We start from the raw sequence: 16,299 nt of genomic DNA, 5'->3' as shown, positions 1-16,299 counted from the left end.
GCATCTGACCACTGGAAAAAGCTATGCCATTTATTTATTTAGAAAGTAAAGAGGCAGGGGTGGTGGTGTGGGTGCTCTTAAGACAGCCTGGCCCAGTGCTGTGTGGCAGCTGCTGGGCTAATTTTCCTAAAGCAATGCACTAATGCCATTTTTAAGAGAGATTTCAGCACTCCTGAAAAGTACTAGTTTGGCAGCACTCTGCCACTTGAAATGCTGAGTGAAACAGGTACAGACAGTGGCTGTACACATTTCTCAGCTGTACCCCAACATGGCTTGCTCCACCCCTGCTCTGTAAAGGCCACTTCTAGAGGTGAAATTCCCCACTGACATGCCAATTCACTCTCTGGGCTCTGAAGACAGCAGTTTTGTGACATGGGCTCCTGGCCAGAGGGAATTGGACTGAACCCAGTAATTCACTTCCCACAGGCCAAATAGCTGTGAGATAGCAACAGCTTTTCATCACTACCCTCCTAGCCCATATTTGAACCCAGGAAGGCGGAAGGCTCAGGATCTCAACCACTCACTGCCCCAGTACGGTTCTCTCTCAGTTCCAGCACCATTCACGTGAGAACTTGTGTGCAGAGCTGCCAGTAACCACAGTGGTCACATTACTGCTTTGTGCTCACTAGCTGAACAGTTAGATGATGCTACCTTGAACGTCCGAGTTTCAGAGTTCCTGTGAGTGACAGCCTGTGCTAACAAACTGCGCCAGCCCATTGGGTCCTCTTTGTACGAGAGCTGCCCAGCTCGCAGTTTTACATACAGGATGCCATCCTTAGAAAGGATCGACCTGAAAAAACAACAACATTTACCATTTTGAACTTATTTAAATCTCTTTCCATCCAGCTGTGGTACTGACACATGACATGGCAAACAGATATAGAAATAACTAGCAACCTAGTAACTTGTATGTGCTAATGTCCCTATCCAGGGATTTGCTTCCTCGTTATTTAGCTCCTGTATATGCACATGCATGGGGAGATCTCGATTTCTCTGACATCCAACCACAGGAAGGCAATCGGGGGGGAGGGGAAGGGAGCAGCACTGGGAGAGCGAAGAGGAGTTCGGTTTTCCAGCATTACTGATCTATACAATATTATGAATTCCCTCTGAAGAAATTAATACCTTAATGGGTGGTTCAGCCCCCAAGCACCACCCCCTGAAAATGGCACCAGAGGGTTCCATTCACACGGCACCTCACTCGACAAAGAGTAGCGCCATGCATCAGTGCTTTGCTCCATTTTCCCTAGAGAACAGGCTCTTTCCTCTTACAGCAAGAGATGGCAACGCCAACAACCCGCTGTTCAGGAGCAACCCTACAGGTTAGGGTGAGCACCACATACGTGAAAACAGCTCAGAGCTTCGCTACTGCAAAGCAATTGAGTTTGTTCAGAAAAGTCCTTTACCTTATTTAGATTTATATAAAAGGGCACCTTATCCCTATGCTCTGGGATCCGTTACCCATAACTGTAAAAAACCCTGTCAAAAACACCACATCAACACCATCATGCAGCAGTAACCCATAACCAGGGAGCCAGGCAAATAAAGCTAAAACCAGTGTCCCCTGCAGCTCCACCCAGTCACCAGCCTCACAATTCCCCCCATTTTAAAGTTGCTAGGAGGGGGAGGAGGACCACTTTGCAGCATGTCCTGAATGCCATCAGTTTCGGGCTATTGTGGATCCAAGGGGGTTGCTAATTCCAAAGCTGGGAGCCCCCAGAGAGCATGTCCCGTTGGCAGCCCCCATGTTACCTGGGGCACTATGGTATGAGAAAGAGGGACTCTCAGGCAGACAGCTCCAAAGCTACTGGGGGAGTTACAGGTCAAAACCACCACCTTCAACCCCACCCCTAAACCCAAAAGGCAGCCAGTGTAGATTACACGGCACTGGCTGAATATGCTCCCGGTGAGATCCGCCCTTTTCCAAATGGGCCATCACATTCTACTCCAAACTGTGGGTGGTTTTATAGTCTCTCTCTCTACAGGGTGCGTTGCTGTATCTAACCTAATCTTGACTGTGTCATTTACATTAAATGAAATAGCAAAATTACTAGTGAAACATTCAGGTGTTCTTTTCATGCCACTCTAGCTTGCATGCATCATTTACAGAATTTACAATTCCAGGCTGCTATCTATAATGCTAGGAATAATTTTACCTGTGATTCCTATATTCAGATACAGCAAGGAGTCCGGTGGCACCTTAAAGACTAATGGATTTATTTGGGCATAAGCTTTCGTGAGTAAAAAACCCCACTTCTTCAGATGCATGGAGGGAAACTTACAGATGCAGGCATCATTATACGGACACATGAAGAGAAGGGAGTTACCTTACAAATGGAGAACCAGTGTTTACAAGGCCAATACAGTCAGGGTGGATGTGGTCCACTCCCAATAATTGATGAGGAGGTGTCAATACCAAGAGAGGGAAAATTGCTTTTGTAGGGAGCCAGCCACTCCCAGTCCCTATTCAAGCCAAAATTAATGGTGTTAAATTTTCAAATGAATTGTATCTCTGCAGTTTCTCTTTGAAATCTGTTTTTGACTTTTTTTGTTGAAGGATGGCTACTTTTAAATCTGTTATTGAATGTCCAGGGAGATTGATGTGTTCTTCTACTGGCTTTTGTCTGGTACCATTCCTGATGTCTGATTTGTGTCCATTTATCCTTTTACGTTGAGACTGTCCGGTTTGGCCAATGTACATGGCAGAGGGGCATTGCTGGCACACGATGGCATATATCACATTGGTAGATGTGCGGGTGAACGAGCCCCTGATGGTGTGGCTGGGTCATCTGATGGTGTCACTAGAGTAGATATGGGGACAGAGAAGGCTACGGGGTTTGTTAGAGGGATTGGTTCCTGGGTTAGTGTTTCTGTGATGTGGTGTGTAGTTGCTAGTAAGTATTTGCTTCAGGTTTGGGGGGCTGTCTGTAAGCGAGGACTGGCCTGCCTTCCAAGGTCTGTGAGAGTGGGGGATCGTTTTCCAGGATAGGTTGTAGATCGTTGTTGATGTGCTGGAGAGGTTTTAGCTGGGGGCTGTACATGATGGCCAGTGGGTGTCCTGTTATTTTCCTTGTTGGGCCCGTCTTGTAGTATTCCAAAGTCACCTCTCCAGCACATCATCAGCGATCTACAACCTATCCTGGACTGAATTGGGCTTGTTAACACTGATTCTCCACTTGTAAGGTAATTCCCTTCCGTTCATGTGTCAGTATATTTATGCCTGCATTTGTAATTTTCCCTCCATGCATCTGAAGTGGGATTTTTTACCCATAAAAGCTTATGCCCAAATAAATCTGTTAGTCTTTCATGTGCCACCGGATTCCTCGTTGTTTTTGGGATATAGACTAACCGGCTACCCCTCTGATATTCAGATACGATTACTGTCCTTTACAATTGTCCAATGGATGTATTTAAATGTTAATCTGCATTAATTAGTACTGTGCACACTTCAGAAAAATATAATCTCTGGCACACTAGTAAGAGTTAGCTAGCCACTCTATCAGCAGTGTGCCATTTTCAAGGACATTTTCAATGAGAAATCTCATCAATTACACACAAAACCCAAAACCTCCACATATTAAAAGTCGTTTCTAGCAGAGGTCCCCTGCCCATTTACCTTTCTCTTGGTTCTTTTTTTTTTTTTAAATGAAAAACCCACAAAACAAGTGAAACTGACTATCCAGAGGAAGTGTGAAACTGACTACGCACAAAGGGCTGTCAAATGCACAAAAGTAGACAAACTGAAACGGAAGAATTTCTTTAATTTCTTTCAGCTATTGTAAATTTTAGGTGTTACTTCTAACTATAGGAGATAAAAAATTTCACAAGTTTACTTAAATGTTAAGGGACATTACCAAATTTAGTCAATCTAGATATATAGCATCAGGAATACTTACTTCAGCTGGTGTGTCCCCTTGCTTAAATCTATTAGTAGTTCCCAGTATCGCGGGCCTTTCACTCTGATCTGCCAATGTAAATGTTTTAATTACTAGTGAGGAGCATATCACTGATATGGAGGTAACAGGGACTGCAAAAACAAAAGAGCAATATAAATCTATTTCTACCCCGTTAGACGGGCAGATACTCCCTCCCAGCACCATCTGCTGTGTGTCACTGGAGACTCCAAGAGGACAGAAACTGGCCGTGTCCCCTGCAGAGGATGCCCGGGGGAATCCCCAGTGGGTGTAGAGGTAACAGGGACCACAGGCAGGATCAGGGGTAGGAAGGAACATGTAGGGGCATAACTATGCACTATGGCTATCCCACCAGTAGGAAATGGTCTCTGGGGGCCATTGTCAGCGGACATTGGCTAGAGCTAATCCCAGGCTGCTCTAACATGCACTGGGGCCAGGGCAACGAATCAGAGCCGTAACTAGGTCCCCAATAGCCACCCTCCTTTCTGCTCACTGAGTGAATCTTCACTGCATCACAGAATCTGGGCCAAAATGTACATTACTCAGTTGGAGCCCTGATTTACCTGCTTAAGTAAGTGAAGCTCTGGGAGGAGAGTTGGTGCCATCAATTCCTCTGTGGTTTCTTCATACCATTGCGTGCCCTTTAAACACCATCAACAGTCACGCGTTAATAAAAACAGCTTCAGTGCACAGTAACAGAAAGCATGCCAGTCTCCCAGTTACACCTCTGTTCAGCCTGGCTGCACTGCAAGAACCTTGTATTTTCTATATCCATTTTCCCGGTGAAATGGGTGGCTTAATATTATCATTTATGTCACAAAGTGAGAGACACAAGGTAGGGGAGGTAAAATTTTATTGGTGTAACATTCTGTTGGTGAAAGACAAGCTTTCAAGCTCCACCGAGCGCTGCTTCAGGTCTGTCACAAAATGTCTATGGGAAAACAGAGGATGGCAGCATGGCTGAGTCAACATGTGCAGCACCGTCGTCATGAGAAGGGGACATTTTTCAACCTAAACACCCACCTTTCAAAAATGAGCTACACGGCCCATAAGGGCAATCTTCCAAAGCAACAACAGGAGGTGCTTTCGCACGTCTGGTCAGATCACTACGGTCTCTGTAGTTCTCTTCTCCTAAAGGCTGGTAAGGCCTGTCCTTATACCCACAGGTTATCCCATGCCTAGGGCCCTACCAAATTCACGGCCCATTTTGGTCAATTTCATGGTCAAAGGATTTTAAAAATAGTAAGTTTCAGGATTTCAGACGTTTCAATCTGAAATTTCAGGGTGTTGTCACTGTAGGGTCCTGACCGAAAAGAGGGCTGTGGGAGGGTCACAAGGCTATTGTAGCAGGGTTGCAGTACTGCCATCCTGACTTCTGTGCCCCTGCTGGCGGCAGCCCTGCCTTCAGAGCGGGGCTGCCGGAGAGCGGTGGCTGCTGGCCGAGAGCCCAGCTCTGAAGGCAGCGTTGCCGCCAGCAGTATCACAGAAGTCAGGATGGCAGGGTGTGGTATTGTCACCCTTACTTTTGCGCTGCGGCCTTCAGAGCTGGGTGGCCAGAGCGTGGGAGTTGCTGGCCACGCTCCGGCCGCCCAGCTCTGAAGGCAGCAGCGCCGTCAGCAGCAGCACGTAAGTAAGGGTGGCACCACTGCACCCTCCTAACATAACCCTGCGACTCCAGCGTCTCCCCTGTTTGGGGAACACGGGTCTCCCCCAGGAAATCGGTAGAGTGTAGGGCAAAGGTACACAAAGGACCAAATTTCACAAGGAAAGACCACTTTCACGGTCTGTGACACGTTTATCACGGCTGTGAATTTGGTAGGGTCCTAACCATGCCACGTCACACTTCAGCTGTAGGAAGTTGTTTGATCCTGAATGTATCTTTCTACAACAGTCCATTGTGGAGGACGGGCACTCATCTCAAGAAGCGCCTAATGGGTGTAGCTGGGAGGAATGTTGAGTATCCCGTTTTCAAAGCATTGAGATTTTTAAAAGTCAGTTGGAGCAACCAACTTCCACTGACTCTGTGCCTTTGAAAATCTCCACGATATTTATACAGATAACTGGTACCCCAGATCAGTATCTGCACCGAGTTCTGTTGGACTTCCCTGTGCATTTCACTTGTCTTTGGTTCTACCCTCAAGGTGCTACTCAAAGCACTAGAAAAAAAGATATGGGTTGGGAGGAGTTCCTTCATTATTTGCCTAGACAATCTGGTTTGACTCCACTAGACCACTGAAAACAAAACCAGGATTGCAGGCCACAACGCTGAGATATGTATACACCCTGTACATGAAGTTTTGAATGAACTTCAAGCTTCACAGCCCCATGCCTCCCCACTTCGGATACATTACCTTATAGGTAACCTCTAGTAGCGTGTAACAAGGAGTGTTTGTATCCACATCAACAGGCACCAGGAGCCTTGGTTCTGCTGCCAGCACATACAGGTGCCGTAGGGCCTGAAGGTGATATCTGTTTATGGGAAATAAAGAATTTAGCACAATGGTGTTGCTAAAGAGAGGTCTCCAAACACCTGTGTGTGCTGGCAAGCTACACGAAGGGTAAGAGACATACAGAAGCTCTATTAGACTACAGTAAAACTTGTTGCAATATGTACATATATTCATTTACTGATTTTATAAAGACAGAGGGTTTCCTTAAGACAATATTTATTCGCTTTTAAATACATTTTTTTAAAATTCCATAGAGAGATTTTATAGGTGAGCTTTCATTATAGAGCAAACTGTTATAGCCAAATTGTATTGACCAGGATGCAGTTTGTTAAAGAAATACAGAGTCATACCAGCATCTCTTCATTGATCTGATCATCACTGTCATCCTGTTCTTTACTTATTGCTCCATTTCTCACAACTATTTGAAAGCTGGCACTAGTTGCTTCAGCTCTAATCTCACTGTAGCCAAAAGGCTTTCAGAGCCTGAGTCCTGGATCATTTTTTGTGGAAGTACCACCTATTGTATGTTAGGAAGACACACACAATCGCTAGCCCTTACCTGTTGTCAGAACTGTGAACGGGGAAGTGAGGATACAGAGCACAAAGAAGAGCAGCAATCGAAGAATCTGACGTACTCAGGGAGTATCTGCAAAGAAACATCACCTGTTATCTTTCAGCACTGGTGACTCACCGAACTCTCGCATCCATTCCCAGTGTGTTCTCATGAGCCAGAAAACGGGAACTGCGGTAGCACAGTGCACGTATGTAATGAACTTCTATAAATATAAACATTAGCACAGTAAGCCAAATGCTTTATATGGATATAAAATGATAGATATACTCTCAGATTTTAACTCCACTCAAGAAAGGCAGACGGATTTTGCTCAATGTAGACGCTAAAAGACACCACTGCATCTGTTCATATTAGGTTTCAGAGTAACAGCCGGGTTAGTCTGTATTCGCAAAAGGAAAAGGAGGACTTGTGGCACCTTAGAGACTAACCAATTTATTTGAGCATAAGCTTTCGTGAGCTACAGCTCACTTTGTAGCTCACGAAAGCTTATGCTCAAATAAATTGGTTAGTCTCTAAGGTGCCACAAGTCCTCCTTTTCTTTTTGTTCATATTAGGAAAGTTATCTGTGCAACCGTTAGGGATAAATATTTTTTTTAATGAAAATTTAACTCCTGCTCAAATTGAGAGCCTAGAGAGAGCTTCCAACTTGCCAATGGAGAAGTGGATTTTTTTCTTTAAGACCTGGACGAGGTCACAGTCACTTTGGTGCTACTATTCACCTTGTCCCATGTAAAACTAGGGAACACATTTAAAATGGGGAAAGAAATATTCATGCAGCAATCTTCCTGAGACATTCACTGTCATAGAATATTACTGACGTAATTAGTTTACCAAGATTCCAGAAAGGACTAGATGTTTATATGGATGGCAATACCATTTGCATTTACACAAGTTACAGCAGGTCAAAACGTGACAGAATTCCTGATGAGACTGGTTGCAGTGCGGGAGTCTGACCATGCCATCTGCACACTAGATTTCTTATGGGACAGATTTAACCTATGTGCAAGTGAAACACCAAATATCCACTATACGTTGATACAAAACAAGAATTGACTGTAATCATTTGATTGCAGTAAAATGAAGACTGTGTTCACACAGTCAAAAAGCCTAGACCGGAGGCAGTGTCACTGTCTAGATCACAGCTCAAAGGGAGTTCACTGTTGCATTCAGACACTTGCCCGCGTAGCATTACTGGGGGATTGGGCCTTTCGTGCGGTCTGGCTGCAGCATCAAGCAATAAAGGGAGACTCTTCCTTGGCCAGTGGGAGAAAGGGAAGGAGAGGAACCTGCACCTGGAAGCTCACTGAGCATGGGCAGGTGAGAAGACCATGCAACAGACAAGCCTGTGCTTTAACCCCACTCAGCCTCGCCCCAGAGCCCTGACAGCTGCAGTGGTGGCGAGCCAAGCTTGAAGAACCCACAGAGGCAGAGGATGGGAAGTTTTGTGCTCGACCAGGGAAGAGAGTTAAGGAGTGAAAACGGGATCCCAGGTAAGAGAATAAGTTTGGTGGGTGGGGACAGAAAGATGAGGGAAAAGAGGACCCTAAAAAAAGAAAACTAGAGATAAAAATGAACTTGAGACCCTGAAGAACCAGAAAAGGAACAGGACAGGGACCACTGAAGGCAGCATTTCCTGTTCATCCATGATACTACACTTTATGGTACCCCCAGGACAGAAAGGGAGACTGCAGAGAAGGGACAGGGGCAGCTTTCAGCAAAGGAAAATGGAAGGCAAGATTCCACAGGCCACGTGGTGGGCTAGAAAGTAGCACGGTAGCCCTGGCAGACCCAGCCAGGCATTCTGCAGGACGCGTGCAAACCAGCGCTTTAAAGCGTTGTTTTTAAACCCAAAACTTCTGCTGCATTAGTCACTCAAAGCAGCATCACCGGTGGGTTTGTAATCTAGTGTTTCTATCTACAAAAACTTTTCAGTTTTCCTTTAACCAGGAATTAAAACCATTGCACCAGCAATCATTTCTATTATTTGTGTCAGCTTTTCACTTATAAGGGCAGTCAAATTCCTGAGGGACGTACACTTCTGGAGTTCCAGTGAGCACGCATTATCAAAAAAGAAGAGATTTAAGTAGCCAAAGTGTAGAAAGCAATAAGAGAAAATCCACCAGAAGCTGTGCTGCTCTTCTCTAAACAGTCAGCATTCTTCTAGAGACATACCATCCTCGAGAAGCACAAGATAATTCGTAATACAAAGCAGGAAAAAGGCAGCTTTGGAAATAACGGGTTACCTTCCTCCTCCCAAAAAAAGAAGTCCAAGAGCCATGTGATGAGCCAGATGGAACCCATAGTTCATCTCTCCACCTGTCTTCTTATGCATGAAACGACAGAGCTGGAGGACCTTCAAGTTGCCAGAGCCCGCCATCACCATTGCAAGAGACAGCAGCACGACACTCAAACAAGTTTCAAGGTTATAGTGACCTGTCTTGAAGTATATGGGTGGGGGGAGAAGGGGAAGAAGAGGAGTAATTACACTTCTACACTCTTACATGTGCTTCTCACTAGATACAACGTACGACTCGCAATAGAATATTGCAGATTCTCATCTAAGAGGCCTCATTAGGAACCTTAATCTTACAGCCTCACTAACATACTCGAAAACTCACACTACAATGACCACCGGCACATCAGTACATGGAGGCACACCAGCTTCACACTTGACACTCCCCATTAGTTTACATTCTTCTACCCAGCCCACAAAGAAGGGACCATTTTCTTCATGACTATTCGGTCTATTCCCCAATGTTAGAAAAATCAGACAACACTGTTGTAGGGAAAAATACAAAAGGGTCACTAGCATCATTAATAATCCTGGTTTATTGAACTGACAGGTTGGTAGATATAGTCAGTAATGTGGGAACTAAACGTGACATTTTGTTTGCTTTGAAGCTTCAGTGAGTTTAATCAACATGCATTACATACCAGGGGTTCATTTTCGTTGAGAGAATCTAAAAGAACTTACTATTGAAGCTGTAGGTGCTGACAAACATTTCATGAAATCTTTTGCAAATTTAAACTGTAAAGAAGAGCAAAGAGAAACGCATGCTAAATACAGATATAGAGGACACAGTTGTTATCTTCAAAAAAAATCTCAAAAAACTACCCAGCCTCTTACCAAGCAGTTAAATGCAGCTAGGTTTTCTGAACCAGCAAATCGAAAACCCAATGACAAGCAGGCACCAGCAATGATGTAGACGTGAGCTTGCCTAAAAAACAACATAAACCGGAAACAGCTGATTTATTCAAATTAGGAAACGAAAAACAATGCTATCAAAGTGTCACAATGATTTTATAACCTTCTGGTTAACTAAAAGTGAGAATAAAGCCCAGAACAGTGACCAATAGACACTGGCATCTGCGTGAAGAGGTATACAACAGTCAGGTTCAGGGACATTCCTCAGATCTAAAATCTATTTTTGTACAATGTCTCCCAGCAATTCTGTCAGCCCTTTATCACCACATTACTTACGCCAGTGTCTCCAAATTCAGATCTTCTGATGAAGGCAATTCTGTTGCATGAAGGGATATACGGTTCTCTCTTATAATCTAGAGAAAGCATGGCAGATAAATAAATTGACGTATCTGTTAATTCCTGAGCCTTCCCAGGTTTCTGTGGTTTCACAAGTGATACAAGATACAAAGTTCATTTTACAGGATTATGCACTAAGCTTTTGCTCTACTACGACTACATTATAGTGCTTCAACTCTGACCCAGAAAGGCCAATATTTTGTAGTGAAACACCTTTATCTTCTAGTTAAGTTTGGAATGACAGTGAATCCTGCAAATCGCTAGAGTGTGCCAGAAGCATGCTATGATCATGTAAACAATCTAACCCATCAGGAAGTGGAGTACCTGACATGTTCAGAGCCTTTTAATCTGTTTGATCAAGATGATTTCAAGTTACTGTAGTAAGGGCCATGTTTGATCCCTGGTCTCAAGAAAGGTTTGGCACTCCTTTTTCAAAACACACAGTAAGGAAATTTGTTTAGTCAAGGCCGGATTTTAAACAGAGCACCCCTTTATCTGCCTTTTTTTTACCTTAAAGAGACACTGAGGTAAAGTTGTTGGGGTTGGGGGAGGGGTGGGGGTTGGTAAATGCTTGCTCACATTACTAACACTTTGTTAAGATTGGGATCACACTGCACTCGGCTTACCCATACATAGTAATGACAATCTAATCTTACCCCATTTTATTGGCCAGTCAGATTTATTTTTTTTAAATCCTTTACAGTAATTGCACTGCCCATTCTGAGCTACTGATGAATAGCTAATGATTTTAACCTCTGGTTAAAGCTGTCAAAACCACCACTGATTGTGTCCATTCAACCAATGTATTATTATATAATCGCTCCCCAGCTTGGGGCTTGCTTGTGCCATTTAGGCAAAGCCCTTTCTTGCAGCAGGCAGAGTTTGGGGGACTCATCAATGGAAAAAGGAGAATTGGGGGAGGGGACGGGGGGGAAGTTAAGTTAATATCACAAGTAGTCTGTCAAAAGTTTGTATCTGGTGACGATCACACTTTCAACATGTCTCACTCACACTTTTTGGCCAAATGGTAGTTCCAGATCATGAAGGCAGAGACAACTAAGCTTATTTAATTCATTAGTTGAGGGGTGGGAGAAGGAAAGGAAAGGCTTTCTGTTCTGCTGCCCCCAGGAACCCAGGTCTGTTAACCCTCTCAGTCGTTTGCTTCAGGTGAGATCCACAGGAGGGGTGTGTGTAGGGTAGAAGGGAACTGGGGGAAGACACTGTGGAAAGAGGTATGGGAGCACAGCAGAACAGGGGCAGTAGAGGTGGGATGAAGGTTGCCAGCAGACTGGGAAGACAGTGGAAAAGCAATGTTAGGGAGTAGTGGAGCATGAAACATTCCATGCCTCCTGGAAACCTTAAAAGGCTTGTTGGGGTCCCTCTGTAAAACTTTATTAGGCTTGTCAGGATCCACCCCAAATACTCCCCAACCAACTGTTGATGGGTTCAGCTGTGGCCAGCACGAGCTTCCTGCTCTGTCTACTCCCACATTCTGACTATTTTTAAAAACTATGGAAATTCCAAAAGGAAAAAAAAACTTTAAAGTGATGTTCATGTTGAGTATGAATATCAATATAAATCTTGCCAAGAACATGGCTGTTAGCCCTACCCTGCTTCTAGCTTCTCCCCCAGTCCCTGCACCTCTCAGATTTTTAAATACCACACTTTCAAAGAAGGGAGGCTGGACATGTAAGGGGGCAGACTGGCTTTTGTTTTCGTACTTTCTAGTGTTCAGGTTTTTTGAAGTACCCCAAGTCACAAATATGCACTCTCAACATGAACTTCACTTTAATGAAGTTTTGTCTGATATTCTGCACATTACGATGCGTATACAAGTGTATCTATATACATACACATACACTTCAGTTTTAGCTGTATACAGCAGAACCTCAGTTACAAACACCAGAGTTACGAACTGACCAATTAACCACACACCTTATTTGGAACCGGAAGTACACAATCACGTAGCAGCATAGACGGAAAAAAAGGAATACAGTCCAGTGTTAAACGTAAACTACTTAAAAATAAAGGGAAAGCAGCATTTTTCTTCAGCATAGTAAAGTTTGAAAGCTGTATTAAGTCAACGTTCAGTTGTAAACACTATGGTGTTTGTAACTGAGGTTCTACCCTACCAAAACAAGAACTCTCACACCTCAAAAAAACATTACTGCTTACTGGATATAAGATTTTGTGAAGAGGGAAAGAAATAAACATCAAACTCCAACTTTTGTTTTCCAGGGAGGAGATGATTAGAGTGGCAAACACATTTAGCATAGAGACTTACTTGTGGTACATTACTATCAACCCACTTCGAATTGGGCAAAATGTCATCCCACAAAATCAAGCATCGAGCAAGCGTCTAAAAAAGTCAAAATGGGGTGGAGAAAAAAATAAAAAGCACAATATTAGTAAATAGCATCGGCAATGGTCTTTTTAACACACTAAATATATTAGGGGTGACAGGACAGAAAAATCACAGTATTGCATAGAGGCCTCTTACCTCCTCTTCTTTTAATCGGCAGATAAGCTCTTTTCTTGAGCAGTCTGAGAAAATTCAAATTCCATTTGGATACACAGGGACAGTGGGATATACTATTTCAATATATCAGCTAGCATACCTTTCGCAGGTAAATTTAGCTGAAATTGCATTGCAAATATGCAGTAGATGCCAATATCTTACAAATCATATATTGGTTTTCAAAATCAGCTGAATTAATCTGGGAAAAGTATAGAAGTTTGCTTAAAACTTTCCATTTTATTTAAAGCTATATAGAAAATATAACACTTGAATAATTGCTCTTGCTAAAAACAAAAGTCACATGACATGGAAGTTGCAAACAAAATTATTGTCTGGAAGCAGATAGATTTGCTTTGGGGTGTAAGACTGGCATATCCATAACAGATTGTTATGAACATAGATATTCGAGAATGAGAGGTTTCTAAGTACAGGGTCATATATAGATTTTCAAAGTGCATTTCAATACCATTCTAATAAATGGTAAAATGAAACAAAATATAATCCTACCCTCAGCAAAAGAAATTCTGGTTTTACAAAGTCCAGCAAATACATTGTGTCCGGAGCTCGAAGCCAGTCAGCAATAGACCTATTTAAGCACAATAAGGTAAGTTATGTTTGTGTTACGTAATATACTTCAGCAATGTACCAAACTTATTGAACCATATATTGAGTCAATAATTAGCTACTTTATTATTGCTATTATTAGTTGACAGGAGAAGCATGTCTAGTGGTTAAAGCACAAGAGATCTACTTTCAACTCCCCTAACCAGTCGAAGGCAACACGGCCAGCATGATATTAACATCAAATGGGGATGCTACTTGCAAAAGGGTGCTGAGAGATACGTGTTAGTGTTTATACGCTCTGAGATTGCTGAGTGAAGAGGCCACAGAAGTGCAAAGTGTTATAAAAAAAATTGGTATTAGAGAAGATGGGGAAATGGATTATTCTTTTAAAATAATTAGCCCTGAAGAAAATAAGGGCTTGGATGCGATGATTACAGATGGTAGGTTTATTTGAAATAAATGTAGAAGACCCAAGGTAAAATTAAAATTATGCAGAAGTTTAAAAGCTGATTACAAGTTATAACAAATATTAAAGCCATGCTAAAGTCAATACCTGTTATTAGTCTTTAGGTAGATCATAGCTAATGCCAGAGTTGCCCCTGGACAAGTAACATCCACATTTATGGTATCTCCTTCCTGTCAAGATATAACATGTACTTTCAGTCCTGTTCACTACAAAGTTCTGTTTTACTAGTTATAAAAACTCAGAATTCACTTTGTGCATTTGAATGCAAACCCATGGTAATGTATAAGAGATCCCCCAGGCTACAGCAATTTCTCCTTAAATTAGCAGCAGTTCTCTAATAATGACTACCTTTATCTGATAACTTGGAGACTTGTGTTTCTCTCGGTGCATTCCTGCTTGGAAACGCTTATGACCTCCAACCATGTACTGATAAAGCTGCTCAGGGACATTGAGGTCAGACATGCCTATCAAGTTACTGCCATGCTGACAAAAGAGGGACAAACAAAAAAGATGAATCAGTCCCTTCATACATGACTACTAATGAAAAAAAAGAATTAATTCTGAAGCAACTGGAAGAGAAGGGTGAAAAAAAATCACAAACAGCAGTCTAGCTTCCCACCTCCTGCAAAAAATGATTCATCCTTGCCTCAAATATTAACAACAATCAGATAAACACACAATGTTAACTATTCATCTAATTGTGGGCCCTGACAATCTATAACACCACTGCATACAGACAAATGTAGTCTGTTTGCAAATTGTCTCGAATTTCTACTAACAATTCTTAGCTACAGACACAGTAGTTTGAGAGGTTTCAGAGTAGCAGCCATACTAGTCTGTATTCGCAAAAAGAAATGGAGTACTTGTGGCACCTTAGAGACTAACCAAAAGCTCACTAACCATGTAGCTCACAAAAGCTTATGCTCAAATAAATTGGTTAGTCTCTAAGGTGCCACAAGTACTCCTGTTCTTTTTTAGTAGTTTGAGAGAATCTGAAATGTGAACTGTGTGGTTAGTTATTATTGAACACAAAGTCTTGTGGGTCTTGCTTAGAGCAGTGTAACAGAATTAGGATTTAAATTGAAAAACGTTTACAAATTCAGTGTTTGCTGTTGAGGATTATTCTCTAATATTTATTTTCAATTAATTGTTTCCATCAACATTCCTGACGATAAACCCGTTTCCTAAAATATCTGCATAAAGTGAACACTGAGGGGGCAGGAGTACAGCCAAGCCTCATTTAATTTTTATTTTTTATTTGATCAAATATTTGTGAGGTATTGGCTCAACTATTAAGCAGTGAATTTGAATGGTGTCAGTCTCTCATCAATTACATTGATGACATTATTCTATTTCTTTTATCCTTGCTTCATAACTTGGCAATTAAATCAGTTTTACCATTTTATTTCTACTACCTACAGTTTTACAACAGAAGGAAGACTAGACTTACCCCCAAGCAGACCATGCCCAATGCTAAACCAGCAGCTAGAGAATAGGATTCTCTGTCAGTGCAGTACTCCATTTCAGGACCTGGGGGACGTCCTTTGTAAAAAGGAAACAGCATGAAATTAACCTTCTACAATTCTAACCAAACTAACCATTTTGGGATATTACATTTCTAGTAAAGTGATAGTAAAATTCAGACCAGTATATTTTACTCAAGTAGATCAGGAAAATTCTATCAATGGAATTAGAGACAATAACTTCTTAACCTCTTGGATTGTCTACAGCCAACTGAAAGGACTCTCCAAATGCAGCACACATGTTAAATAACATGGAGGAAATCTGAGCGTATATGCAAATGATAATAGTACAGAAGCACACATTGGCAAGGTCTGGACCTAACCACATGTGGGAAGCACATTTCAAAGATGTGTTCTCAGAAAAGATTGTGCATATTTCTCTACTCCGGTTTGTGAAGTGTTAAGACAGCTCACACCCCAAGCTGGCTCACAACTCTAACAAGCCTATATTTTATATATATTGTAGTAGCACATTCTGCATAAAATAACACCCCTTCACAACAGAAAACAGTGTGTTTGAATCAACTGATGGGTACTGAGGGTATTAAATAGCCAGAGACATAGTTTGAAGATGAAAGTGTTGTTCTTAAAAGTACCCATTTCTAGGATTGACAAACTCTGTGTTGTCTCTTTTAAACAATATACACACACATGTAACATGTTTAAAGCTTACCTGTAAAACAAAAAGCAGAACCACTTACACACAGAAAGAGAAAGCAAGTTATAAGTAACATTCAACACAGAAATCT

General features: G+C 42.3%; 1 protein-coding gene across 3 annotated transcripts in view; it reads right to left on the bottom strand.

The window, feature by feature from the left end:
• The window catches only part of ANAPC1 (anaphase promoting complex subunit 1), a 65,887-nt gene that overhangs the window by 4,972 nt on the left and 44,616 nt on the right, over positions 1-16,299 (bottom strand). For all 3 annotated transcript variants that reach the window (XM_084624673.1, XM_084624674.1, XM_084624675.1), the window contains exons 30-43: positions 15,478-15,569; positions 14,376-14,510; positions 14,115-14,197; positions 13,505-13,583; positions 12,764-12,838; positions 10,420-10,496; positions 10,066-10,156; positions 9,913-9,966; positions 9,182-9,375; positions 6,924-7,010; positions 6,266-6,383; positions 4,478-4,555; positions 3,897-3,964; positions 652-790 (exon numbers count right to left, since the gene is read on the bottom strand). In XM_084624673.1, coding sequence (XP_084480799.1) covers positions 652-790; positions 3,897-3,964; positions 4,478-4,555; positions 6,266-6,383; positions 6,924-7,010; positions 9,182-9,375; positions 9,913-9,966; positions 10,066-10,156; positions 10,420-10,496; positions 12,764-12,838; positions 13,505-13,583; positions 14,115-14,197; positions 14,376-14,510; positions 15,478-15,569 — 1,370 coding nt within the window. The remainder of the gene's footprint in view (positions 1-651; positions 791-3,896; positions 3,965-4,477; positions 4,556-6,265; positions 6,384-6,923; positions 7,011-9,181; positions 9,376-9,912; positions 9,967-10,065; positions 10,157-10,419; positions 10,497-12,763; positions 12,839-13,504; positions 13,584-14,114; positions 14,198-14,375; positions 14,511-15,477; positions 15,570-16,299) is intronic.

This window comes from Lepidochelys olivacea, assembly GCF_965140295.1.
Source record: "Lepidochelys olivacea isolate rLepOli2 genome assembly, chromosome: 3".
Classification (NCBI taxonomy): Eukaryota; Metazoa; Chordata; order Testudines; family Cheloniidae; genus Lepidochelys; species Lepidochelys olivacea.
This window is presented reverse-complemented; position numbering and strand designations above follow the sequence as displayed.